This window comes from Anastrepha ludens, chromosome 6 (assembly GCF_028408465.1).
Source record: "Anastrepha ludens isolate Willacy chromosome 6, idAnaLude1.1, whole genome shotgun sequence".
In the NCBI taxonomy this organism is placed as follows: Eukaryota; Metazoa; Arthropoda; class Insecta; order Diptera; family Tephritidae; genus Anastrepha; species Anastrepha ludens.
Genome location: NC_071502.1, coordinates 101,686,800 through 101,699,694, shown reverse-complemented (window position 1 = coordinate 101,699,694; position 12,895 = coordinate 101,686,800). Strand labels below are relative to the sequence as shown.

The 12,895-nt window shown below is 37.5% G+C and overlaps 2 protein-coding genes across 2 annotated transcripts; both read right to left on the bottom strand.

Moving 5' to 3' along the window:
- Positions 1 to 62: 62 nt before the first annotated feature.
- On the bottom strand, positions 63 to 1,388 carry LOC128866504 (tubulin-folding cofactor B). Its single transcript, XM_054107308.1, has 4 exons — positions 1,155 to 1,388; positions 682 to 1,041; positions 415 to 536; positions 63 to 355 (listed from the first exon to the last, which is right to left on the bottom strand). The coding sequence occupies exons 1-4, from the start codon at positions 1,275 to 1,277 to the stop codon at positions 235 to 237; spliced, it is 726 nt and encodes a 241-aa protein (XP_053963283.1). The 5' UTR covers positions 1,278 to 1,388; the 3' UTR covers positions 63 to 234.
- Positions 1,389 to 2,642: 1,254 nt separating this feature from the next.
- On the bottom strand, positions 2,643 to 9,338 carry LOC128866331 (neurotrimin). The gene is made up of 6 exons (XM_054106964.1): positions 8,832 to 9,338; positions 3,935 to 4,417; positions 3,400 to 3,843; positions 3,251 to 3,331; positions 3,045 to 3,179; positions 2,643 to 2,867 (listed from the first exon to the last, which is right to left on the bottom strand). The coding sequence occupies exons 1-6, from the start codon at positions 9,004 to 9,006 to the stop codon at positions 2,656 to 2,658; spliced, it is 1,530 nt and encodes a 509-aa protein (XP_053962939.1). The 5' UTR covers positions 9,007 to 9,338; the 3' UTR covers positions 2,643 to 2,655.
- Positions 9,339 to 12,895: the final 3,557 nt, after the last annotated feature.

Below are 12,895 nucleotides of genomic sequence, written 5' to 3'. Positions count from 1 at the left end.
AGTGCGAGTTTTGGTGCGCATGTAATGGGGCGCAAATTGTTACGTTTCATTGATTCAGATGAGTAGGTGTGTTTTTGATTTTTATTTGTTTCATAATTATATTTCATCATGCCATGAGCGGTGAAAATAATTTAAATTACTCAAAAATTATACCTTATTGTAAGTTCTAAATATATGGTATATGTATAATCAATCACAAATGCAAAGTGTATGCTTTATAAATCATTCTCATTTTTAAATCTCATCATCCTCGAGACCCACATCTTCTGCAGGGAAGTCTCCTATTTCAACGGCGGTTGGTAGCACGAACCCGCCGTAGTTTGGAGCGCAACTAAAGTAACTCTTGCCATCCACGCTGTAAACGAGAATGTTGTAAGATTAAAATTGTCATTTGTAAGTCGTACAATCTTTTACCTGCCATTATTTTTACCAAGCGGTTCGTCATACTCGACGCCAATAAAAATGCCCTTCTTGCCATCGATTGGTCCCTTAAATCTCACTGTTCCACGGCGCACTGGATTGCCTGGCACTGTGACCTAGGTGCAATTGAAGTTACAAGAATAATTAATTTAATAAATAAATTAATTGAATAAACTAATGCAATAAATAAACTAAACTCTGACATTTCTATACCTAGAATCGGCTGTTTTGTTAACAATTTAATATGGCATTCGCTCTTACCTGACAGCGCGCACCGATGGTACACAACTCAGCGCGTTCTTGCTCCAGCTGTTTCTGTCGTTGCAATTTCTCTTCCTTTTGACGAGCTTCCTCCTCGTTATATTTGCCCATGCGATTCTTTTTTAAAAAATTACGTACAGTATCCTGTTTAGTTTCGTATTGGTCATCGGTCAACTCGAATTTCTCCACATCTGCTATCCAGTTGAAATTATCAATTACATGTATGCGCATACCCGTTTCTATTGGCAACGCACCCACTAAGGTGGTGTCATCAGGCAGACTTGTGACCAATCGGTCACCATTATACAATTCCAATTTCATGGTAGCTGCATTGCCACCTGTGATAACTTCCAATTTGCACTTTTGGGAAATGAACAAATGATATTAACAAACATATATTGTACCGAAAATATGAGGGTGTGTGCAATATACTTGCATATATACGTATGCTTGTAAATAGCAGCAATACAAACCTTCAATTGACCAACTGTGAGGCTTTTTGCAAATTTCAGGTCCAACGCAATGTTATCACTTTTGGAATTAGATATATTCACTTTAACATAATCCTCGCCACTATTGATTTGCAAAGGCTCCATCTTCTCGAACGATTAGTCTAACTTTAAAAGCCAGCTTAATTGAATGAAATCAGTCTTGGAAGATTTTCAGATTTTTTGTTTATTTCGTTTTGACAGCTGCTGAGAGCTGTGGCGAACAATTGGCTTTAAATAACGGCGTGCTATTGTAATGTGTCAATCTGTCGCCGTCAAAAGAGCAGTGCTAAGATTTTATTGATGTGGATAATGCAGTGTCCGTGTTTGAAAAAGTAAAAACTTTAGAATTTAAATTTGTGTAACAGAAAAAAGGAACCGCGATTATTCATGCTTTATAAAAGATATATATTTAAAATTTTTTTACATAAAAGTATGTATGTAGAAAACTACGAGTCGTAATTACACAATAAACCGTGTAGTATTCATCGTTGTAGAGTATAGCCTGGCATCTTCTCGGCATGCTTTGAACCAGCTTTTCTGCGTAGCTCGTCGACAAAGAGGACCAAATTTTGCGAATTTGACGCACGAGTTGCTTTAAATCGTGGAATGGCTTTCTGGCAACATGCGTTTTCATAATTTCCCACACATTTTCAATGGCGTCTGGGAACTGGGAAGGCCAGTCCATTACTGTGACGCCATTTTCTTGTTTTGTTGTTTCTCAATGGGTTTTTCTGAGAGCAGTGGTTTTGATGATGTGGGACGGTAGGACATGTTCGCCTCTTTCAGACGTCGCTCGATGATGTTGATACTCACATCTAATCCCTTTTTAGCAAGAATTGTGCGTACTTGGCGTAGTCACAATAAAGGGTCCCGCTTAGAAAGTTGGACCATCACTTTTTTGTCTTCACTCGCTTCAAGCCGCGCCCAAAAAAGTCATCAAAGTTTTTGTACACTTTATACCGCTGATTCCATATCACAAACTTTTTTGATTTTTTTAATCACTTTTGCAGCTGCGGCGTAAGATAGTTTCGGACCTTTCGAATGTGTGCACAAAAATACCGCCACAAAACGCTTCGCGTACTTCTCACTCATTTTTGTTTGATTGCGTTTACGGGAAAGTTTCGAACGACACTAACCTGAGTTAGCACTGGCGTCGCAGCACTTCAGTGGGACTATTATGCAGCAAAAAGTAGAACGAAATATATCTGGAAGTTACTAGAAAAAAACGGTTCTTTTCTTCTGATACAGGCTAAATATACATACATATATACATATTTGAGGTTTTCTGCTGAACATTTGCTCCGTGGAAAGCAGTCCGTTTGAATGCAAATGATATTTATTCCATTTTAAGAAAAAGTGCTACTTAAAAATTTTTTTTATTAAAAAAATTATGTTCATCGTAAAAATTATGCTTACCGTAAAGTGAGTATTCTACTAGCACAAAAATATTTATGTAATTATATTATTTTTATTACAAATATTATCATAGACAGATTAGTTTTAAAAATGTTAATATTGCTAAACTCGCTAAGTTCAAAAACCACCATCTGCTAGCCGACGCCGATGTAATCGTGTTGCTATCGTAAACTTCATTCGAAATCTCCGAGCCCTCATTCGGAAGCTCTTTGCTCTCGGCAGACGATAATTCCTCGTTGCTATACAATTCCGCTTCAGTTGAATAATTTGGTAATTCAACTAAAGGAATAAAATGTAAACAAAAGTTATAAAATGTTGCACCAATTTAAATATAAATATTCAGAATTTTCGCCAACCCAATGATGTGAATAAATCATTCAAAAATTTCCATTAATATTTTGGTATTTATTGAAATAATTTTTTCACACGTAGTTTGCGAAAAGCTGTTTCTTTTACCTTCGCCGCCTGTTGCGAATCTCACAATTTTACTACTCTCGCTCCAACCAAAGTGATTGCGGGCGAACACTACGACCTCATAGACACTGGCCGGTTGTAGGCCATGCAAGGTATAAGTGGTTATATGAATAGGACCTGGAAAGTACACAGAAACAATAATTAAAAACAAACTTCAACTGTAAAGTGCAAGTGATGCAATGGTCTACCGGCGGATAGTTCAGATGGTATAGTCAATATGGTCCAATCCGTTTTGAAATCAGTATCCAAAGTATGTGGTGTTATGCTTGCTGAAAGTTTCGAAAAAAGCACAACGTAAGTAAATAATATTTTTACAACCATTTAATTCACATCTCACCTGATGGAATTTGCCGAAACTTCAATTTGAATTCCATTAACGGTGATAAACTCTCCGTTTGCCACACCAAAATGTGTGAAGTTGAACTCTGCACGCCCGGATTGATTTTAAAAACACATGGCATTGGGCGTCCAGTCAAATCGATGGCTGCACTCTTGAAACCCAATTTATTCTCCGCGCGACACTCATACAGCCCAAGATCAGAGTCGCGTACATTTTTTATGGCCAATGTATGCTTGATAACAGTGTTGAATTGCAAATTGGAGCCATTCGGTTGCATTTCGGTTTCGTAACGGCTTATTCTGGAATCGTAGGTCATCGGCACGCCATGATGAAACCAGTTCACACCAGAACCCGGCACAGCCTCGACCAGACATTCTAAATCGCTGCGTGAGCCGACTTTGGTGTAGACAACATGTTGCGCCACACGCACCTCGGGCGGAACTGACAAAAAAAATCAAATCAAAACGAAATGAAACATATTGAAGAAATTATCTTACTATTTATACCAAAAATCATTGTTTCCTTTACTTACACTGCACCTTCAAAAACATCCCAGCCACAGCTATATCACCTACACTATTATTAGCCACACACTCAATTGGACCAGATTGCTCGCGCGAACCCACCTCTATTTGTATACTCAGGCGATTGCCAACTAGTTGATTATCCACCAATTTGCCATTCCAACGCCAATACAATTTGGGCTGTGGCACACCTCTTGCTTCGCAGATCACCTGAAAAACAGCTCCGATTGGTAATTCGATATTACCTTCTGGTTCGGTCATTACTGTAGGCGGATATTGCACGATTAGGGAATGCATTTTTTCGACTTCTGTGTTGTTGTCGGTTTTCAGCGCACAACTGTAGTCGCCAGTATCTGCCGGTTGTAGTTGGGAAATTTGCAGGCTACCATTAGACCAGAGTCGTATACGATCAGGTGTTGGTGTTTCAGTGCTGGCGCGTGAATCGGCAAGTAATTGGTCCTCCTTATACCAACGGACATATTGAAATGTAACTAAATTGAGAAAAGAGTGAGTTTATTACGCTGCGATTTTCCAACAAATTTCACTGTGTCGATTATTGAAGCTTGGACTGATTTATATTTTGCCTACTTTGTTTCTTGATTTTTCGTTATAAATTATTTGTATTCTTATAACTTCTTTTCTTATGAATAATTTATCAAAATAATGGAGTCCAAGTTTTCCCAAAATATGGTTCCAAATTGAACTCGTAAATGCGTTTAGTTTGTTTTCGATCTTAAACATATGTCTAGCGACTTACGAAAAGGACGGATTCTAGCGGTGAAAGGTAGCGGCGTATAAAGACTATACGTTCCCGCAGCAGTCGGCCCTACGTTACCGGAACGTCCCGCCACTTCAGCGGTAATCCCTTAGCTTGAATTGGTTATTACCTAAAATTTGTGGTGCTTAGTGGGCAGAATGTGACGTACGATTTCAATTAAAAATATTTAGGAAACTGGCAGCAGTTGCCTTGATAATATTCGTATAGATCCGCAGCAGAGCAAAAACGAGCTAATGCCTTGTATAAGATTTCTGACCGTTCTCGCCTATAAAAATGAGATATGCTTAGCTCTTATTAAATAACCAAGTAAAACTAGAAGAAAAGTACGGGCTGCGGCTACAGAGTCTATAGAAAATACTTGGTCTACATTGGTGAGTTTTCATTTACTTGGCAGTCTCAGAAAAAAGGGTGTTATTGGTGAACACAAGCAACGAAACCATTGATATTTTACGGGAAAAGTTTCCGGACCGTGTTATCTCTCGAAGAGGTGAAAGAGAAGGCCTACGCCAACAGCTATCGAGGACATAGGACAGCCAATTTGCAATTCGGTTATAGAAAATTTCATGAAAAGGATATTGTTCTGAAAGCGTGGTCGTGGTGGTTATTTGCCTGATGTTATTTTCCACTATCAATGGCATACCTTCCTCTTTATAATGAAATAAACATTCGATCATCTACATTGAAAAATAGCATTTTTCTTTGAATATCAAAATAACACCTCTTATTGGAAAACCCTTACATTGTGCTTACACACGTTATCCGTGCTTGCATTGGGGAGTAGCCGCGCTATTGTATTAAAAGTGGAATCATTATTTTTTAAGTTTAATTTAAACAAATTCAGCTAAATATTTCTATATAAATAATTGACAAATGCGTCCTTCTTTGCGTTTTTCGCCAAGCACTCTTTCCAATTTGTACTGTGCGCCTTGATTTTGTTCCATAAATGAAGGGACCTACAGTCTTCGAACGGCAGATGGTTTTTTTATGAGTAGTTTTTTCAAGACAAAAGTACACCTTTACCTGCTGAAGGGCGACGGTTTTTAGAAAAAACCTTTTCCATCATTTGGTATTTCATGCCCACAGTGGATTTGGAATCTAGACCGAAAATGCAATTCCCTACTCTCGGAATAAAAAATGTAATGCTTTGAGAAACATATAAAAGCCCAAATTATCAACTAACCTAAACTTTTTATTTGAATTTTATATAAAGTAAATTTTCGAAAACTTAACTACATCATTCAAATGATCTTTTCTCAGAAGATATTAAAGTTGCATGCAGATAATGACATAAATAACGTATTTGATTTAGGCAATGCGGAAGTTCGCGCCTTTGCTGGTAGTTCCTAATATCGCTAGGCATCAAAACATATTCGCAAGGTGTCAGGATAACTAATGCTGAGAAGGAAGTTAAGACAGTGGGGCCTAGAGCACATAAATCCCTAACTCTAAGTACAGATACCACGATTTTCCATGCGGAGCTCTTCGCCATAAATAATGGAAACAGCGGAAATCATATCCAAAAGAGGGTGCCAGAAAGTAAAAATGAAAATACATTCGGATAGCCAATCGGTTCTCAAAGCTTTGAGTCACATTCAATTCAAAAGTCCTAATAGATTGTAACAATGCACTCTACAAGCTGGCCACTCATAATCAGGTTTCACTGATTTGGGTACCAGGACATGAGGGACATGAAGGAAACGAGAAGGCAGACTTTTATTGGACCAACCCCATTTTTCGGCTTTAACAAAAATAATATAAAACAGGAAACCAAAAAATGGATCCAAACAAAAATCAGGGAACACTGGAACGGTACAAGCGGCCTTAATCAATCCAAAAAGTTTTTGAACTTCAATGCCAACAGAGCAAAATCTGCTTTAATCCTAGATAAAAAGGGCCTCAGATCTGTGGAACATTTACACTTTAACACAATAGGATTATCTGGTAGAAGATCATGCAGGTTCTGCTGTGATGAGGAGGAATATATGGAACACTTAATCACCAACTGTGAGGGATTAGGCTGCAGGAGGCACAGAATCCTGGGCTCGGACCTACTAGAGGAGGAAGGCCTACAATTGCTCCATCGTAAGGAGCTGGTTCGATTCCTTGGTATACTAAATTATAATACTCGATATACTAAATAAATACTAAATATAACTAAGTAATTAGGGGCGCACAATAGATCAATCTGGTCGCAGTTTACAAGGGCTTTGGTCAAACCCGTACAACCATTACCATTACCATTGATCGGATAATCTCACAGAAATACATATATACATTTTTATAAAATCCGATTTACTTTATACCTCGTATTTAATTTATCTGTAGAACCAATTACTACAATAAAGGTATATTATAACCATAAAGCCCTTAAAAATCAAAAGGAAAAAGTAGAAGTTCATTTAAACTTAGATTTGTTAAATTAGATGGTAATCTCGAAGAAATGACGCGCACTCTTGGACAGGTAAATGGGCACCAAATGTTGTTGCACAATTAAAACACGAAGCAGCGGAGGAGAGGAAGGAAGAAACAATACTATGATATAACAAACAATAAAGACTAAACTGCTGCAATGACAACAGTGAGTAGGGAAAATTCGACGTTATTCCGATACAGGCTATCGGTTTTTTTAAGAACATTTATATTATATGACCCCAATATGGTTGGTTCGGTCCAATAAGACGCATGAATAAGAAACCTTTGAAAATATCTGAGGACCTGCTGGCTAAAAGGGGTACAACAATCATTGCCGCACTCCAAAATTACGCACAGAAACCATGATAAAGGATGGACTACTGGTAAAGCTTGCGCAGCATTCATCAAGAAAAATTCAGTTCTTCATTTGCGCTCGTTGCAGATGAACTTGTTCGAATCGGTACAACGCTTGATCTACAAGTAGATAAGACGATGATACCTATGCCTATAGCTACTTATATATAGGGAAACCATCAACAAGGTAAATACAAGTTGGCAAAACCTAACAAAATGGAACTAAGTAGACAGACATCGCCAAAATGGAACAGTGGTCGATCAAAAAGCTTATTAAGATTTAACAGAGAAGCTATAAGAAAAATGATAGGGGTATTAGCTAGTCATTGTTTAATAGGCAGCCACGCTAGAAGGTTAGGACTTGCGTACTTCGATTTCTATAAAAGCTGTCTTAATACAAACGAAGAGGAAGCAGTGTGAGTGTGGTAACTTAGCTTCAAAGAGGCTCCGCACTCTTGATATGGCATTTTAACTGATGTAGCAGATATAGTGCGTCTAAAATGATAGGTCTAAGTGTGCCATTGCGACAGCCACCCCACCTACCTACCTTCCTTGCGCGCGTTCCGTGGATGCTATTATTTAAAACCAAACAGCATTTAATTCAAAAGAAGAGCACAATTTTTTTGATTCAGCTCCATTGGGCTAACAACGAAAGCTTCGGCGAATAGGCCAATTGCCTGCACTTGATATGGATAACTTGCGCAACTTCGCACAGGAGAATGTTGCTGACCAATTTTTTTTTACTTTTTTATTTATTTTTATTTTTTTTTTGTGGTGTTGGCTCAAATTAGCAAACATTAGTAGAACCAAAAAAGAGGCCCAAGAACTCGGAAGTCCTGCGTACTCGCAGAGAAAGCTGGCACAACACCAACCACCACTTCACATGACCCTAAAGTCTATGAATCTAACAATCCTAACGCTTTGAACCAACCACTGATGTTCCTGTTGACAAAGCTTGAACGTTCCCAGATATAAATTGGGAAGATGAAAAATGAAGATCCCAGATATGAAGTGGGATTCAAGATCTGCCGCTCCAGGAAGTTTTCATAAAAATATTTCCCACTTGTTGCTAACACTTGAGGCTTTCGCTAAGCTGGGCAGCGCTTCGTGATGCCGTTTTGACAAACACTGCAGCATTTCCTGGAATGTTTCTATATCCAGCTCATTAACACTTTTTGCTATATATTTTGTTCAAAATATTTGTTACCATCAGGAAACTGAATAATTCCTGTTGCAGCATGCAAGTGGTTTATTTTCAGCCAAATTACGCTATTATTATATTTATTCTAGTCGATTAAATAGGTACATTTATGTTTGTATGTATGTATGTATGTGTGTATGTATGTATGTACTATACGTACAATGATTGTCACAAGGTAATAGCACAGTATCATTTTCCATAACTTTTCTCGTTAGATCGTCGCGTCTTAGCTCAGCGAATTCTTCTGCAGCATTATCTGAGCTCATCAAGTCGCATCTTGCCACCGCAAATAAAACCGCAACTGCGATGATAAGGCGTGCGGTTGAAAGTGTCATCGTTGAAAATTTAAACGTTACGAAACTCTGTTCATATAATTTTTATTGGTATTTATATGTTTTTAAGGACTTTTTTTACTTTTTTGCACATAAATTTCACGCTTTACTTTTTAAATTTTCATTAAAATTTTTTGGAATTTCACATCCTTTTTTATAATTAATATGTTTTTTTTTAACTACTAAATTTTTATTAAATTCTTCGCTTTTGTACAATGACCGCCACTATTTTATTACTGTTACTATTTATAAATTAACGTTTCCGAAATTGCAATTTGGCCTACGTTGCGCAGCGTCCGAGAGTTAATCGCATACTGAGCCCAAGCATTGCAAGCAGTGTCGCAGTGTCTCAGCTCTCCAGCATTCACGAAAAGTGTAAGCGGCGCTTACTGGCGGCTTAAGTGATCATTGTCAACATTGCCTTACTGATGCTTTGCACTGGACAAATTGCGAGTAAATGACGTCGTTTGCTTCCGTTTCTTTTACTTTTCATGTTGCTTTTTTTATTTCGTTTTTTTTTTTGTTTTGCCTCTCTGATGGACTAACAAATGCAGGCATTTGTCTGTAGGAATGCATACAATGTGACCAACATACAAATGCACATATGAATGTAGTGCGTGCAAGCCCAAATTTTGGGCGTTTTGTTAGCGTTTTAAACGTGCTGCTGGAGCATAGCTACAGATAATCATTAGAAGAAAGTCATGGGAAGATTTCGTCTCGTCTCGTATTGGAATACAATGGCAAGTGAAATATTAAAATTCTAAGAGCGAAATAAATGAACAAAAAAGGAAATGAAAATACAAACACACCTACATGCATACATACCTACGTACTGGAGTGCATAAATGAGCGGCGCGTCGGTTAATTCAAAAGCGATTACTCAACGGCAAGCGGAAATTGAGAAAAACGACCGTTTAGCTTTAAAGCTGGATTAGGTGGGTAAAAAGGTGCCAACGGTGGCTGTTAAGCCGCTATACTTCTCAGACACCAGGGTGCATTGTTGCATCGCTAGCTTCTATGCTCCCGTTAATTCACTTTGAATTACTTTAACGAACGATTTTTGTCTATTAACTAGGCTCAATGACTTTTTATTGGATCTTCATAAAAAAAGGCTGGATAGGGAAAGAGAAGGTAATCAACGCTCACTTGCTTTTCTATCTGCCCACTGCTTCCACTTACCTAAGATAGCTTTGTCCCAAGATAGACTAAAAAACGGGTTTCTATGTATTTTATTACCCTTGTTCTGTGGGACAGATCTTGCAAAGTTACGCCACAGCAAAATGAATCTCAAAATTCCAATTCAATGTACTTTTTTGTTGTTATGGAATTCACCTATTATATAACTTTCCTATAGATCTGGTTTGTGTCACATGCTCATGGGTTCTGAGTTTTTCTTAATATCTCTGAAACCCTGGCTGGAGCGCATCTCTTTGAGAGATTCACGGCATAAAGATTTGCGATTTAAAGTATTTCACATGGTAACATTCGAGCCAAGAGCCTCAAATGCTACAGTTCGTGTAAAAAAATATTTAAACCTTCCTGTATTTTTATTCATTAAAATATTTAGAATGACTGCCGGAATGTAAGAACGCGGAAAATACTCATCCCCAGTTTTCTTTACTTCGCTTAGAGCCAATCCTTCAAATACTGAAATTATTTTCAAAGGAAACAAAAACTGTATTAGGAGAGGGCGCATTTCAGTTCTGGGTTTCTCAAAAAAGGAAAGGTTGATTTTAGTTAAGTTGTTGGAATTACAATAAAAGTAATTCTTTTGTGGCTCAATTTGTTAATGTAGTATCGATTTAATATAATAAACTAAAAAAAAAACAGAAACAAGATCGTGTGTCTTGTTCTACTTACTTGAATTAATGCAAATACACTTCTAGTTTTTCAAATCAAATATTTGACAACAACAATAACGACATATCACCCCAAACATTGACAATTTGTGCAGCTCAAGTTAAATTTAATGAAGTAATTGGTCATAAATTGAATTGAATTTAAACGATGATACCACGAAATGTGTAGCCAAAAGATGAGCATCATCGGTCACGCCGATCGACGACGGCTAAGCATGTTGACAAGAATACTTAATTAAACTTACAGCACACTTCCACACACTCATAAATACATATATACATACTAGTTCGATTGATATGTCCGAGTAGCGGAATGTGTGGTCGCCTATTTTGTTTGTATACGGGTGTGTGTGTGTGCGTTGTATAGGAAAAGCAGCTATTGAAAAACAATTAAGGGCTGTGTGACAGATGGTTAAGTACGCGATTTGTTCGTGTTGCTGACCTTTCTTCGGGCTTTGAGAGCATAAAAACTGCAAATTAGGACATAATTATTTAATAGTAAGTTAAAATGAAAATAAAATAAAATTAAATAAATAAAAAATAAAATAAAAGGAGTTAAAAAATTAAATAAAAACTAAATAAATAAAAAATAGATAAAATATTATAACATAAATTAAAATTAATTAAATTAAATTCAATTACATTAAATGAGACCAAAAAATTTAATAAAAAAAAATGTTATAAATAACCAAAAAAAAAAAAAAAAAAAACAAATAAAAAATTAGATGAAATGATATAAATTAAAATAAAATAAATTTAATCAAAGCAAAATAGAATAAATTGGCATAAAACAAAAATAAATACAACAAAAAGAACTAAGCAAAAAATTAATTTAAAAATTGTAATATAAAATAATAGGTCTATTTATAAGTTCGTGCGGTTTTACAACAGATGGCGTAACTTGATTATTATTCCATCGATCCACATTTCCAAACATTCATTGGAGAGCTACTGTCGTAAGGCACAAACGTCAGTATAAGTTTTTTATTTGAAGCGTAAACAACAATATTTTTACCACACTTGAAAATGTCGAATTTCGTGCCAAATAATGTGTTTTTGCGGGGAATTCTTCTTCATTATTTTAATATGAAGAAAAAAGCAGCCGAAAGTCATCGTATCTTGGTGGAAGTTTATGGTGAGCATGCTCTATCTGAGCGAACGTGCCAGAAGTGGTTTGCACGCTTTAAAAGTGGTGATTTTGGCTTGGAAGACGAAGAACGCGAGGGTGCGCCGCCAAAGTTCATGGATACCGAATTGGAGGAATTGCTCGATCAAGATCCGGCTCAAACGCAAGAAGAGGTTGCAAAAACTTTGGGAGTTGATCAATCAACCATTTCCAAACGTTTAAAAGCCATGGGAATGATCCGAAAGGTAGGCCATTGGGTGCCGTATGAATTGAAGCCAAGAGACGTTGAACGCCGTTTTATGGCATGCGAACAACTGCTTCAACGGCACAAAAGAAAGGGTTTTTTGCATCGAATTGTGACTGGCGATGAAAAGTGGGTCCATTACGACAATCCAAAACGTCGGGCAACGTATGGATACCCTGGCCATGCTTCAACATCGACGTCGGCGCAGAATATTCATGGCCTGAAGGTTATGCTGTGTATCTGGTGGGACCAGCTGGGTGTTGTGTATTATGAGCTACTGAAACCAAATGAAACGATTACGGGGGATGTCTACCGACGACAATTGATGCGTTTGAGCCGAGCACTGCGAGAAAAACGGCCGCAATACGCCGATAGACACGACAAAGTTATTTTGCAACATGACAATGCTCGGCCACATGTTGCACAAGTGGTCAAAACATACTTAGAAACGCTCAAATGGGATGTCCTACCCCACCCGCCGTATAGTCCAGACCTTGCGCCATCCGATTACTATCTCTTCCGATCGATGCAACATGGCCTGGCTGACCAGCACTTCCGTAATTACGATGAAGTCAAAAAATGGATCGATTCGTGGATTGCGGCAAAACCGACCGAATTTTTCACAAAGGGAATCCGTGAATTGCCAGAAAGATGGGAAAAAGT